At 44.5% G+C, this 13,637-nt stretch overlaps 1 protein-coding gene across 2 annotated transcripts; it reads left to right on the forward strand.

Annotated features, from left to right (window-relative positions):
- The first annotated feature begins 1,764 nt into the window (after positions 1–1,764).
- On the forward strand, positions 1,765–9,294 carry LOC121578618 (transcriptional repressor scratch 2-like). 2 transcript variants are annotated; one of them, XM_041892987.2, is made up of 4 exons: positions 1,765–1,968; positions 3,049–3,130; positions 6,185–6,561; positions 8,194–9,294. In XM_041892987.2, the coding sequence occupies exons 3-4, from the start codon at positions 6,393–6,395 to the stop codon at positions 9,006–9,008; spliced, it is 984 nt and encodes a 327-aa protein (XP_041748921.2). In that variant the 5' UTR covers positions 1,765–1,968; positions 3,049–3,130; positions 6,185–6,392; the 3' UTR covers positions 9,009–9,294. The 2 variants fall into 2 exon arrangements, with proteins under 2 accessions (XP_041748921.2, XP_041748922.2); XM_041892988.2 differs by lacking the exons at positions 1,765–1,968; positions 3,049–3,130 and having other exon boundaries at positions 6,492–6,561; positions 8,169–9,294.
- Positions 9,295–13,637: the final 4,343 nt, after the last annotated feature.

Below are 13,637 nucleotides of genomic sequence, written 5' to 3' on the forward strand. Positions count from 1 at the left end.
AATAAACATAGGTGACCTGTTGGGAAACTGAGGGCTAGTTCAGCTTACTTGGGGGCTGCAGAGGAGCTGTTGACAAAGTAGTCAGTCTTCTTTCTAGCATATCTAATTTATAATTTTTTTAACTCACCAAAGGCACCCATTCTAAGAAAATAACGTCCTATGTTATCTGTTAGTAAGCCTGACTTCCAATCAGTTTTGACTGGCGCCAACTGTTTTGTCAGTGACGTCATGCCACATATGTCGAACCCAGGTATTTCCCCCCTTTATTCTGCCAAATAAACTAAAATGGCGGATAAACCAATGCAACTAATTAGGGAAATGGAGAGTCATTTCGGCGAGGTCACTTGGGCACTGTAAATCTCCCTCTCTGTGTCACGGCGCCAGGCTTCAGCCCCGATAGCCTGGGCCCAAGGGGAGCAGCTGAGTTGCTGGCTGTCGCATGGCTTTAAGGTGACGGAATGTAGCCCTCTACCACCCCTTACACCCCCTCAAACTACTGCACGCCCCATTACGAAACCCTGGGCAGATGGCCCCGGGACAAAGAGTGTGAGAGGGTGAGAGATCCCTCCCCCCTGAACACACACCCCCACCATTGCCCCCCTTACACCCCCTCCCCTCTAGCACACAGCTCGTGGTCTCAGCACTACAGCTGGCCCCTATCACACCCATTGTAACCTCTCCTCGAACCCCCCCAACACACAGACACACACACACTTTCCTGCAGCATAAGTTCGCCACGTGCCCCTCAATTAGGCAGATTTGATGATGCTTTCTCCCAACATTCCTTTTTCAGCTCATGCAGATACAGTGATTATTCTACTGGTACTTCATTTTGTGAAAAACTGCTTTTTTAATGCGGACCATAGCCAAATGATATGTGGTGTCCTTTCAGATAAGAGTCCCCATTGGGGTCCTCTGCAGGTAATTCTGCCTTAATACTACTACTAATAATTAATAATACTCCCTTTGACAGTGCAATTGAACCGTGAGCGCTGAAGGGCTATCTGGCAAAGAGCCATTTAGTGTAAGTGCTCTCAAGGCCACCAAATGACACTTGTAGAGACAATGTCACCCCAAGTGACACCATCAGTTGATTGCATATTGAATAGCGACAAGGGAAGTGATATATGCTCCTCTGGGTCAGAAATATGCAGTATTACTGGCAAGCGTGAAGTCCAAGGCAAGTGTCCTCCTAGGAAAGTTAATTCACTCTGGATGTGTCCCAAATCACACCCTACTCTCCATATAGTGCACTTATTTTGACCAGAGCCCTATGGGTCCAGGTAAAAAGTAGTGCACTATATAGGGAATAGGGTGACATTTGGGGCGCAAGCCTCTTTATCAATATCAGGAGCCAAGGACGACGGGATGCTATTGGGACATTTAGGCAATAAAATCGGGTTATTTCAGTAATGCAATACACACAAATGGTACGACATAATCTTTTTTTATGGCTTATCAGTGTAGTGGACACCTGTTCTTTTTCTGAAACACAACAACAGGCACTTGTCAGTATTGTGTAATGTCAATGATGTACTGTCTGAAGCTGACCTTTGCATGTTTGTACATTTATTTTGTGTTTTTTCGGTTTGTTTGAGCAAAATGAGCAACATTTTCACGTTTTAGCACTATCAACAACAAAAAATTACATGTTCTTGTATCCTGTATTGTATGCCTGATTTATAATGTATCATTATTGTTCAATAAGAACACAATCACAAGTACTATTGAAATTAATGTCTCATTCAGTACAGTACGTTTCTCCTATTGTCTGCTCTAGCATCCATCCAGATCAGGCATCATGTCACAGCTTTTCTTCTGTAGGTCCCAGTTCCCAGGAGACCCGGTCCTCCTCACACCACCACAACGGATGGACGCCGGCGAGGGATACCGGTGGGAGGGAGTGACAAGTTTGATTGATGACCACCGAAATGGAGAGGAGAGAGATGGACAGAATCCTTTTATCAGGTTTGAGGCCCGACTAGATTAAAATGTAGTTGTACAACCTCCGTTGTGCCCCCCGCCCTTCTCCATCTCTCCCCCCTTATCACAACACCTGAGGGGTAGTAGCTTTTCTTTTATCTCTTTCCGTCACCTCTCATCAGACCTCCTTGCTTTAAGGTCTTTGGGTGGAATAGGGATGGTGAGGATAGAGTTGATTGTACATGCCTTTTCAAGTCACCTCAAAATTGGAGGTTTTGTCATATGTTTGTCCTATGCAGAATCCCTGTGGACCTTGTAGGATTGTTTTCCCAAGCAGAAATAGAGCTGAAGTCAACAAAATGTTTACGACCGTTACGGGTATGTATTAGACTAAACTAAAATAATTTTTTGGAAAGATGAATTCTTCATTTTCAACTCGGTACATATTCAGAAATGAGTAAGTGAAGGGAACAAGTGGAGTGAAAGTGAAAACAAGTTAATTCCTTTCTTTTCTCAGATTCACTCACTGGTTACTGCCGATTAATGAACAAGACAATCAGGCTCATTCATTGGCTTGCAGCTGTCTCATTGTCAGGCGCTGAAGAAAGCGACTTTAGCGAAGCGCTGAAAAGACTTTCTTAGTGAAAAGAACCTGCATTTGTTTTGCAGAGGGCCCTCCACCAATGACTGGATGCGATTAGCACAAATTATCTCAATTATCACTACTAAAACAGACCACAATAGCCACTCCCTACTAACACACTCTATGGTCTAATTGCTATGCGGTTAGCTAGTCAAATAGCGCACAGTAGCACACAAAATGAATCAATGATGTGTATGGAGGAAAAACACAAGTGCAATGTTGTACTGTATGTGTAAGTATCTTCACAGATTTCGCAGGGTTGCACATTTTCTACCATTACCTTGTTCCTTGTATGAGTAAAACAAAAAAGGAAAGAAATTAGGCATATCGCTTTTCTTGTTGTTGGAAAGAGGGTTTTCCTTCTGTTTGTGCATTAGCAAAAAATACGTCCAAAGACTTTTCAAGTCACATAGTCCACGATTTAGTCCAACTGTACCTTTAGAATCTATAAACCCATCTGTGTGTGTGTCCTCACTGTCCAGGCCTTGGTAAAGCTGAGTCCAGCCGCCAGGCCAGAATTCACCATCGGAGGACCATTGTCACTGGAGGAGGTTGACGTTGGGGGTAAGAGATTCTTAAGTGGACATAAAACTGCCAAAAACCTACAATAAGGGATGAGCGTGAGAAATAGCAGCTGTGGTGACAGCACTGATGGCAGTACCTCTGAAATGTCAAGAATGTGAATGTAAAATGTGGAAGTGGTTTATGCTGGAGAGATACACATCGCAATATGATGCCCTCCGTTCATTACATCCAATTCCATCTGTACGGCTGATGGCTACATTCACATTTTACAGCATCTGCCACATGTATGTACATGTAACTACCAAAATAAAGGAAACACCAACATAAAGTGTCTTAATAGGGCGTTGGGCCATCACGAGCTGCCAGAACAGCTTCAATGCACCTTGGCATAGATTCTACAAGTGTCTGAAATCTTGTGTTTTGTTGGTGGTGGTGGAAAACGCTGTCTCAGGCGCCGCTCCAGAATCTCCCATAAGTGTTCAATTGTGTTGAGATCTGGTGACTGAGACACACACACACTTTAATTCCCCTATTATTTTTCAAAGTCACTGAGATCTCTTCATATAGCCATGGTAGCCAAAATAATGGGCAACTTTTTATACATAACCCTAAACATGATGGGGATGTTAATTGCTCAATTAACTCACCTGTGTGGAAGCACCTTCTTTCAATATACATTGCTCAAAAAAATTAAGGGAACACTAAAATAACACATCCTAGATCTGAATGAATGAAATAATCTTATTAAATACTTTTTTCTTTACATAGTTGAATGTGCTGACAACAAAATCACACAAAAATTATCAATGGAAATCAAATTTATCAACCAATGGAGGTCTGGATTTGGAGTCACCCTCAAAATTAAAGTGGAAAACCACACTACAGGCTGATCCAACTTTGATGTAATGTCCTTAAAACAAGTCAAAATGAGGCTCAGTAGTGTGTGTGGCCTCCATGTGCCTGTATGACCTCCCTACAACGCCTGGGCATGCTCCTGATGAGGTGGCGGATGGTCTCCTGAGGGATCTCCTCCCAGACCTGGACTAAAGCATCCGCCAACTCCTGGACAGTCTGTGGTGCAACGTGGCGTTGGTGGATGGAGCGAGACATGATGTCCCAGATGTGCTCAATTGGATTCAGGTCTGGGGAACGGGCGGGCCAGTCCATAGCATCAATGCCTTCCTCTTGCAGGAACTGCTGACACACTCCAGCCACATGAGGTCTAGCATTGTCTTGCATTAGGAGGAACCCAGGGCCATCCGCACCAGCATATGGTCTCACAAGGGGTCTGAGGATCTCATAATATGCCATCTCATCTCGGTACCTAATGGCAGTCAGGCTACCTCTGGCGAGCACATGGAGGGCTGTGCGGCCCCCCAAAGAAATGCCACCCCACACCATGACTGACCCACCGCCAAACCGGTCATGCTGGAGGATGTTGCAGGCAGCAGAACGTTCTCCACCGCGTCTCCAGACTCTGTCACGTCTGTCACGTGCTCAGTGTGAACCTGCTTTCATCTGTGAAGAGCACAGGGCGCCAGTGGCGAATTTGCCAATCTTGGTGTTCTCTGGCAAATGCCAAACGTCCTACACGGTGTTGGGCTGTAAGCACAACCCCCACCTGTGGACGTCGGGCTTTCATACCACCCTCATGGAGTCTGTTTCTGACCGTTTGAGCAGACACATGCACATTTGTGGCCTGCTGGAGGTCATTTTGCAGGGCTCTGGCAGTGCTCCTCCTGCTCCTCCTTGCACAAAGGCGGAGGTAGCAGTCCTGCTGCTGGGTTGTTGCCCTCCTACGGCCTCCTCCACGTCTCCTGATGTACTGGCCTGTCTCCTGGTAGCGCCTCCATGCTCTGGACACTACGCTGACAGACACAGCAAACCTTCTTGCCACAGCTCGCATTGATGTGCCATCCTGGATGAGCTGCACTACCTGAGCCACTTGTGTGGGTTGTAGACTCCGTCTCATGCTACCACTAGAGTGAAAGCACCGCCAGCATTCAAAAGTGACCAAAACATCAGCCAGGAAGCATAGGAACTGAGAAGTGGTCTGTGGTCACCACCTGCAAAACCAGTCCTTTATTGGGGGGTGTCTTGCTAATTGCCTATAATTTCCACCTGTTGTCTATGCCATTTGCACAACAGCATGTGACATTTATTGTCAATCAGTGTTGCTTCCTAAGTGGACAGTTTGATTTCACAGAAGTGTGATTGACTTGGAGTTACATTGTGTTGTTTAAGTGTTCCCTTTATTTTTTTGAGCAGTGTACTTCAATATACTCTGTATCCCTCATTTACGTGTTTCCTTTATTTTGGCAGTTGCCTATATGTTGCCTTTTGTTAAAATCCATATCCCCACTTACCACAGGAGGTTGGTGGCACCTTAATTGGGGAGGACGGGCTCGTGGTAATGGCTGGAGCGGAATAAGTGGAAATGGTATCAAATACATGGTTTCTATGTGTTTAATGCCATTCCATTTGCCATTGTTATGAGCTGTCCTCCCCTCAGCAGCCGCCACTGCCACTTACATATACATTATAAAAGAAGATTATCATGATGAAATCAAATTCCATTTATGAGCATTTAGCCGTCAAATATTGTAATATCTGCAAACAGGGGTAAGACAATAGGGGACAAGATGTTGTGTGTAGTGTCACCCTCGCGCTTCAGCCATGCTATTGTCTGCTCTCTCTCTGTGTGAGCGGAGTGATGAAGGGGTGAAAGAGTGGGGGTGGGAGGGGAGAGGAGGGGAGGAGGGGGAGTTGGCTGCAATGTGCATGTGCGCTCGTGTGTGTGTTAAGTGCATTGTGCGTGTGTGTGCGCTGGCATGCACAGACGGCTGGTGGTAATTTGATGTGTGTCCCCGGGGATGTTTGATGGATTAATGCTAAGCAGGCTCCTTTTCCAAAGGCACCACCTGATCTTAGGGGACTCGTGTCCCATATAAAAGTCTGTGCTGAGCTCAGCTAGTCTAACCGTCTCTTCTCTCTCCCTCTATCTCTCTACACTTTATTTCTTTCTCTGTGTTTTTTCTCCTATCCTTTGTCTTTCACTTTTCCCTTTCTGTTTCTATTTGTTCTGGCATTCAGACTGAGGCTTTTCAGGCTATTCAGGCCTGGGAGTTTTAGCAGTGAGGGAAATCTCAGAGCATCCTTTAGCATCGTCCACCAGCATTTTGGCTTTCTTTGACTTGGGGCCTTTTCTAAAGGGCTGTCCTAAAGTAGCGTGCAGGCCTTTGGCTTTTTCTTGTGCTGTTTTTTTCTTCATACGTGGCATTAGTAACAGCCCGTCAAGAAAATGCCACGTTCCTTTTTGGTGAAGCAACTGAAGGTCCACGATTTCTCCTCCTCCAATCATCATCATCAGCATCAGTATCACAACGACGGATCGTACCCACTCACACGTGCCATCACCGAGTCCGCCACCAACTTCGCCACCAACTTGGCGGTCCGTTTGAGTGAAAATGGTGAGTCGAGATTACTTAAAATTCTGTCTACACATTGCAAACAAAAAGTGAATTTTCATCATTAATTTGCTTGTTGTATATAGATTAGAGTTGTAGGATTTCGATTATTTTTTTGTTGCTATAGTGTATTTGTTCAGGAAAGGAAAAATCACAAAAACATTTGTTTTAAAAATTACTTTTATTTTTAAAAAATATTCAGTAAACGGACCAAACTGTTGATCCATGTTTTGTCTTCTGCCATGAAGCCTGTGATGTTGTGTTTGCTATTCAATCCCCTTATCATCACCAACCCCCCTCCATCTCTCCATCCCTCCATTCCATCTGATCTTACAGGATGCTAGATACCCACAGGGGGTCGAATTGCAGCAATTAAATCCCTCTCTCTAAAATCCATTGACAAAATACACATTTTCTCTGATGAATTGACAAAACTCAATGTTAAATGGTGAAAAAGAGCATTCATTAGAAAATATTACCTTAAATGTAAAAGGGCAACATGCTTTATGTAACATCATTTGTTTATGATGTCACAGAATGGATACAAAAAACAAGAGAGGAGTACAACCAACTTTAGATGTACATCAGGTTTTGTCAACTGACACTGTGATTTCAGGGCAAAACACTTCCATAGAAATGTGTGGTGTGTTGTTGTTAGTGGAATGTCCTTCATAACCACAGAGCTTTGGCTCGCCAGATCATCTGTCCCCAGATTTAGGATGCCAGCTGTCTAGTTCCCTTTGTGTTGCAGGGGGGAGCACAATATAGTGCGCACTGCTGTCAAGATCAGACTATAGCCCCCCCTCTCCATCCCCATCCCCAAATCACACTGCACCTGTCATTCAATCTCTCTATTACCATACTCACAGGCACTTTCAACACGCCACAGATGGAGAATGATCTGATTAAAATGATTTAGCGCTTTGGGGGATTTCTCTACTTAGACATTCTGTTTTGTTTTGGCCCAGATTTAGATATGGTGGCATTGGATGGGAAGGTGACAGGTGGATCGGTTGTGGAGAACTAACAAGTGTGTTTCATTTTATGACTGTTGTGTCTCTGTCAGTGCATAGAACTTGTGTTTCGTCTGTGATGGTGTTTTTGATGTAGCTAGCAATGATAGTCCTTAGATTAATCCCAAATGGCACCCTATTCCCTATGGGCCCTGGTCAAAAGTAGTGCACTATATAGGGAATAGGGTGCCATTTAGGATAAAGCCCTTGTTTGGAGCCGGATGAGTTACTGATCACTGCAAAACGGTGTTTGCTGAACCAAGCACTTGCGATTGGTTTCCTGTATACAGTTTCATATTGATCCGCAACGCATGGAAGATCCAGCCCACTGGGCACACACTGGTTGAGTCAACGTCGTTTCCACGTCATTTCAATGAAATTATGTTGAACAAACGTGGAATAGATGTTGAATCGACGTCTGTGCCCAGTGGGAGATCAGCAGATTTTTACTCAATGGCTAAACAATAAAACTTTTTTTTTTAAATATGCTTTCAACTGGAATCAGAAAGATTGCTGGAATCATAAAACCATAGCATTCTCGACCCTAAAACATATTTTGTAAAAAATGATTTAGTAAAAGTCCTTTATTTATTCCAGATCTTTCTCTTCCAACCCACTACAGGCTACATCCAGGATTATGTCATCCCCTCAATATGCCAGAGCACAAAGGAGCTGGGGACCGGGCTCTCTGTGGGGCCCCTGTACTCCCCGGGGAGCACGGGGGGCAGCGGGGGGGAGGACTACTCCGACCATGACATGGAGCAGCCCGACAGCCCCCACTCGAGTGTCACCACCGAGTCGGATAGCAGCATCTACTACCCGGTAGACGCCTTCCTCATCTCCGACGGCCGCTCTCGGAAAAGGGCCAACCACAGGCACCAACACAAGGAAGGTGAGGAGAGAGATAGCAGTACAGAAGCAGGCTCCACAGGGGCCAAAGCTGCCAAAGGGAATTCTGGGAAATCCAAGGGACCGGGCCGCCACACGTGTGGCGAATGTGGCAAGACCTACGCCACCTCGTCCAACCTGAGCCGCCACAAGCAGACGCACCGCAGCCTGGACGGCCAGCAGGCCAGGAAGTGCCCCACTTGCCACAAGGCCTATGTGTCCATGCCGGCACTGGCCATGCACATGCTCACCCACGACCTGCAGCACGACTGCAGTGTGTGCGGCAAGGCGTTCAGCCGACCGTGGCTGCTGCAGGGTCACATGCGCTCGCACACGGGTGAAAAGCCATTTGCTTGCGCCCACTGCGGCAAAGCATTTGCGGACCGCTCCAACCTGCGTGCCCACATGCAGACACACTCAGCCTTCAAGCACTACGAGTGCAAGCGCTGCGGCAAGAGCTTTGTGCTCAAGTCCTATCTGAACAAGCATTATGAGTCGGCCTGCTTCAAGGGCTCTGGAGACGAAGAGGACTGCTGCTCTGAGGACTGATTAGGGATCTGTTTATTTTCTATTTCAGTTTATTTATCCAGGTCGGTCTCACTGAGATAACATCTCCTTTACAAGATAGACCAGGGTTGTGTTTATTAGGGCATATAACAGAACATATTTTAAAACGCTCCGTAACTGAAAATTAGGGTTTCTTATTGGACAAATCCAGGTAGTCCCTCTCCTTGTTTCAGTCCGGTGCCTAATAAACACAACCATTTTAGTCATTTAGCAGACGCTCTTATCCAGAGCGACTTACAGTTAGTGCATACATTATTATTTTGTTTTTCATACTGGAATCAAACCCACAACCCTGGCGATGCAAATGCCATGCTCTACCAACTGAGCTACATCCCTGCCGGCCATTGAATCCCCCTCCCTGGACGACGCTGGGCCAATTGTGCGCCGCCCCATGGGTCTCCCAGTCGCGGCCGGCTACGAGAGAGCCTGGATTTGAACCAGGATCTCTAGTGGCACAGCTAGCACTGCAATCCAGTGCCTTAGACCACTGCGCCACTTGGGAGGCGCTGTCAAAGACGGCACTCCTCAACACTCGTCTTCCTCTTCCTGCCTTTTGATAGAGAGCAATAATAATGGCAATGAGGGTTGTTCAAGAACATAGAAGATACCTGATGATGAGGACTGAATAACTAATTAAAATGTGAATATTTTTTATTCAATATTTATTTTATGGATTCTTATTTATTTACTTGCAATAATTTACATTCCAGTATTATTTTATATGCCAATTAGCTCTTAATTCCCCTTCCATAAGAGACATATTTGTGTATTTATTTATTTTTTCATTTATGTACTTATTTATTTATTTATCAAATTATTAATTTATTGGTTATGTCGTTAATTTATTTGATTTATGAATTGAACATCTTATAAAATGCTGTAATATATTTCTGAGACAAAGTAGTCCTATATCTGATCTCATTCACAATAATTGTTGATATATTTGTGTTCTATGTAGGAAATTATTAATATGCCCCTTTGTTTTTGAATCTATGCAAAGGCTGTAATTGTAAGCTACAATGTGATACTTAGACATGAAAATACAGAGTGAAATTGTTATACCATTATTAAGGATTGGTACCATTAATTATTTGCCCTACAATACGACTGTTGAATTTGAATTGTACTCAACTTTGTATGTAATCATGAAAAGCCTTGAACTTTTCAATTACCAAGTAATATTAATTATTAAAATATAATATTTTCACTAAGTTGTTCTCTGTGCCGTGTGCCATTTTCAAGGCGTCAACCATCATTAACTCAACACATGTTAACTTGAGGTAACATTACCTGACACATTAACCATCAAGAAAACAAAAGTATGAACGAATTCAGAATATATTTTGTTTGAATCCTTCTTGCTTCACACAACAACTTTGAGTTAATTCAACTAACAAATAACAGACAACCAACCATCAGTGATTTACTCTAACTGTAGCTCTTCTATTGACCAGCAGAGGGGGCTACCACTTTTATGAAACAGGATCCATCAAACAAACACAAGGTTTGTACAACCAACCAGTCAGTCCTTAGTATAATACAAAAGTATACAGTACATACGGAAAACCACCATGTGGGGTGTGAGAGCAGTGTGTTTCCCCCATGCTTGTGACTCCAGAGAGCCAGCCAGAGAGCCATCCGGATCTAGATTGGGTCAGAGGATCTCCACCGGCCCGGCTCGGCCCCCTGACCACACCACACCACGCTGTGGGGCTGATGACAGGATGTGGACTGGGTCAGGTGTCATGAGAACCAGGCCCCTTTCCCCCCTCTGGCCCAGACGGGGGCCCAGAAACTTCCCTTCTCGGCCCCCGGCCACTGTGTCCCCCATGGGAAATTACAGCTATGTGTCTCAGTGCACTCCAGACTACTATTTTAAGACACAATGCGGTCCGTACACACACACAAACACCCATCCCACGTACACGCGCTATTCTAAACCACAATCCATGAAAAGGATGTACCTAGCTATTAAAAACAGCCGAACCCCACACACTATACATTTAAAAAAACATCAAAACAATGAACAGAGGATTCCGTATCCCCGCTCCAGGTCTACTCTCAGCCAGTCGCGACTGAGGATAGCTGCGCCACTTGGGCTCCCGAGTGGCGCAGCGGTCTAAGGCACTGCATCTCAGTGCTTGAGGCGTCACTACAGACCCCCTGGTTCGATTCCAGGCTGTATCACAACCGGCCATGATTGGGAGTCCCATAGGGCGGCGCACAATTGGCCCAGCGTCGTCCGGGTTTGTTTGGTGTAGGCCGTCATTGTAAATAAGAATTTGTTCTTAACTGACTTGCCTAGTTAAATAAAGGTAACATTTTAAAGAAATACAAGCGGCCCAAATCAAGAGCACGTATCATCAGAGGGATGAAGCGGAAGGGCCTTTTATAGCCTACCTGTATTAAATCTGATCAAATCTTCAACCTTGGAAGTATGATCATAAAAGAGGGGCTTTTATGGCCCGCCTTGTAGGTTCTTGTAGATTCTCCAGCCTGATAAACTAGCCGACCCGTGAACACCATGGAGTTGAGACAAGGGCCCCGAGGTCCCAAGCGATCCGAGAGGAAGCTGTCTAATGTGGGTCAGAGGAACCTCAGGCCCGGCCAGGCGACCATTAAGGCCTGTTAGCGGGCTTCTCCAAAGAATCGTCGCGTGTGAGAAGACTTCCTGTTGTGATCGAGGGGTTGACCTCATAACTGGCTGGGAGAGATGAGGGTCTCAGAGGAGATGATGATGACATGGTAGTTAGTTCACCAGACACAGTATCAAACCTCGGCACCTGCTCTGTTTGGATATCCGTCCGTCCCACCAAAAATACCACCAAAATGTCCCCAGGTCAATACGTGGCCAAGCAAGTGTAATCTTGAGAAACTGTCACCTATAATAGGAAATGTTTGCTGTTTTTGAAGCTATCTAACAATGTAACAAAATACATTGTTATTATATAGGAAACATATCTAAGTACTATCTCAAACCAGACCTAGGAAATGTTCCCCCTAAACTGCATGTGTGCACGGGCACTCAGCTCCCGTGTACAGAAGGAATACCAGCCCACGCACAGAAGTGTTGGGCCAATAACTGAAAAGTCGCTGGTTCGACTCCCCGAGCTGGCAAGCTGGGAAAATCTGCGGTTCTGCCCTTGAGCAAGGCAGTTAACCCCCTCAACAACTGCTCCCCAGGTGCCGACGATGTCAATTAAGGCAACTCTCTGATTCAGAGGGTAAATGTGGCAGACACATTTCGGTTGAATGCATTCAGTTGTGCATCTGACTAGGTATCCACTTTCCCCCCTAACTGCAATTAGGGGCGTTTTCTGATATCTGTGTTTCTTGATGTCAAGTTTCACCCATTGATGCTCGCCATTGGTCCGTGGCCGTTTCTTTCGCGTTGTTGACAACAGTTGTTGACAACTGTAGCGTTGTAGCTACCCCTAACCCTTTTCCTAACCTCAGTCTCCTAACCTGCCACACTAATTCACCTAACCTGCCAAGTTCATTATGCTAACCTGCCACGTTAGTTATCCTAATCTAGTATGTAAACAAATCATCTGTGTCAAGAAACCATCAGTTTCATAACACCGGAACTGACCAAGTGCAGGTATCAATGGGCGTTTCTTGATATCAGGGAACACCCACATCAAGAAACACCCCAAATTGCGGTCTGCATTACACCATCTTCAGAGAAGCACGAGATTGAACTTAACTCAATTTAGAGTTTTCCCCATTAGTTAACACTATCAACGTTTACCTACACTGTGGGAATTGTGATCGAATCAACGTGATATTAGCCACTTTCAATACCGAAATAAAACTAACTATGCAAGACTTAGTATGTAAAAACTATGCAAGAGATTTTGCAAAGATCATTGGATTAGGATACTATTGCATTGACAGGCACCAGCAGTCGTGAGTAAATACGCTTGTTCTGAGATCAAAGTGAGAGCTGCATGTAGCCAAATGTGCACATAATATATGTTCATATTCTTTGCTAGTTATGGAGTTATTAGTCCAGTTCTAGCTAATTTCTGGTCAGCAATGGGGGAGTGATGGCTTCCTACAAGAGCACAAAACATGTACATTTCTACCCATCTTTGAAAAACAGGTCAGGTAAAGAGCTTTTTTTTATGTCTTAAAGGGGCAGTGTTGTATTTTGAGATAGGGTTGAATAAGCTAAGTAGCCAATAGGCAGAGGGTAGCATACATTTTTGTCTGATTCTCTGTAATAATAATAACTGTATGGGAATAATAATTAATTATATTTTGTAAAGTAGTTTCTTGCATCAAACACAATACAACAACATTTTCCTCACCTCCATTTCCAGTCAACTCTGAAGGACAAGTGAATAAACAGCTTAATGTCAAGCCCTGCATGTTTTTTTTAAAGTCTCATAGAATGTAGGCCTACATTGAACACCAAACATTGGCTGCTACTGTAGGCTGAATGATAGAACAGCTATTTCCATGTTATAATGTTATAGGATGCATTTTCTCTATTGTTTTTGATGGTAGGTCACTCTGGTAGGCCAACATTATGATTAAAAAAATTAAAAAATTGCGGGAACATTGGACCTATCTCATTGGACCAGTCTCAAACATGTACATTTTTCA

This window comes from Coregonus clupeaformis, chromosome 12 (genome assembly GCF_020615455.1).
Source record: "Coregonus clupeaformis isolate EN_2021a chromosome 12, ASM2061545v1, whole genome shotgun sequence".
Taxonomy (NCBI): domain Eukaryota; kingdom Metazoa; phylum Chordata; class Actinopteri; order Salmoniformes; family Salmonidae; genus Coregonus; species Coregonus clupeaformis.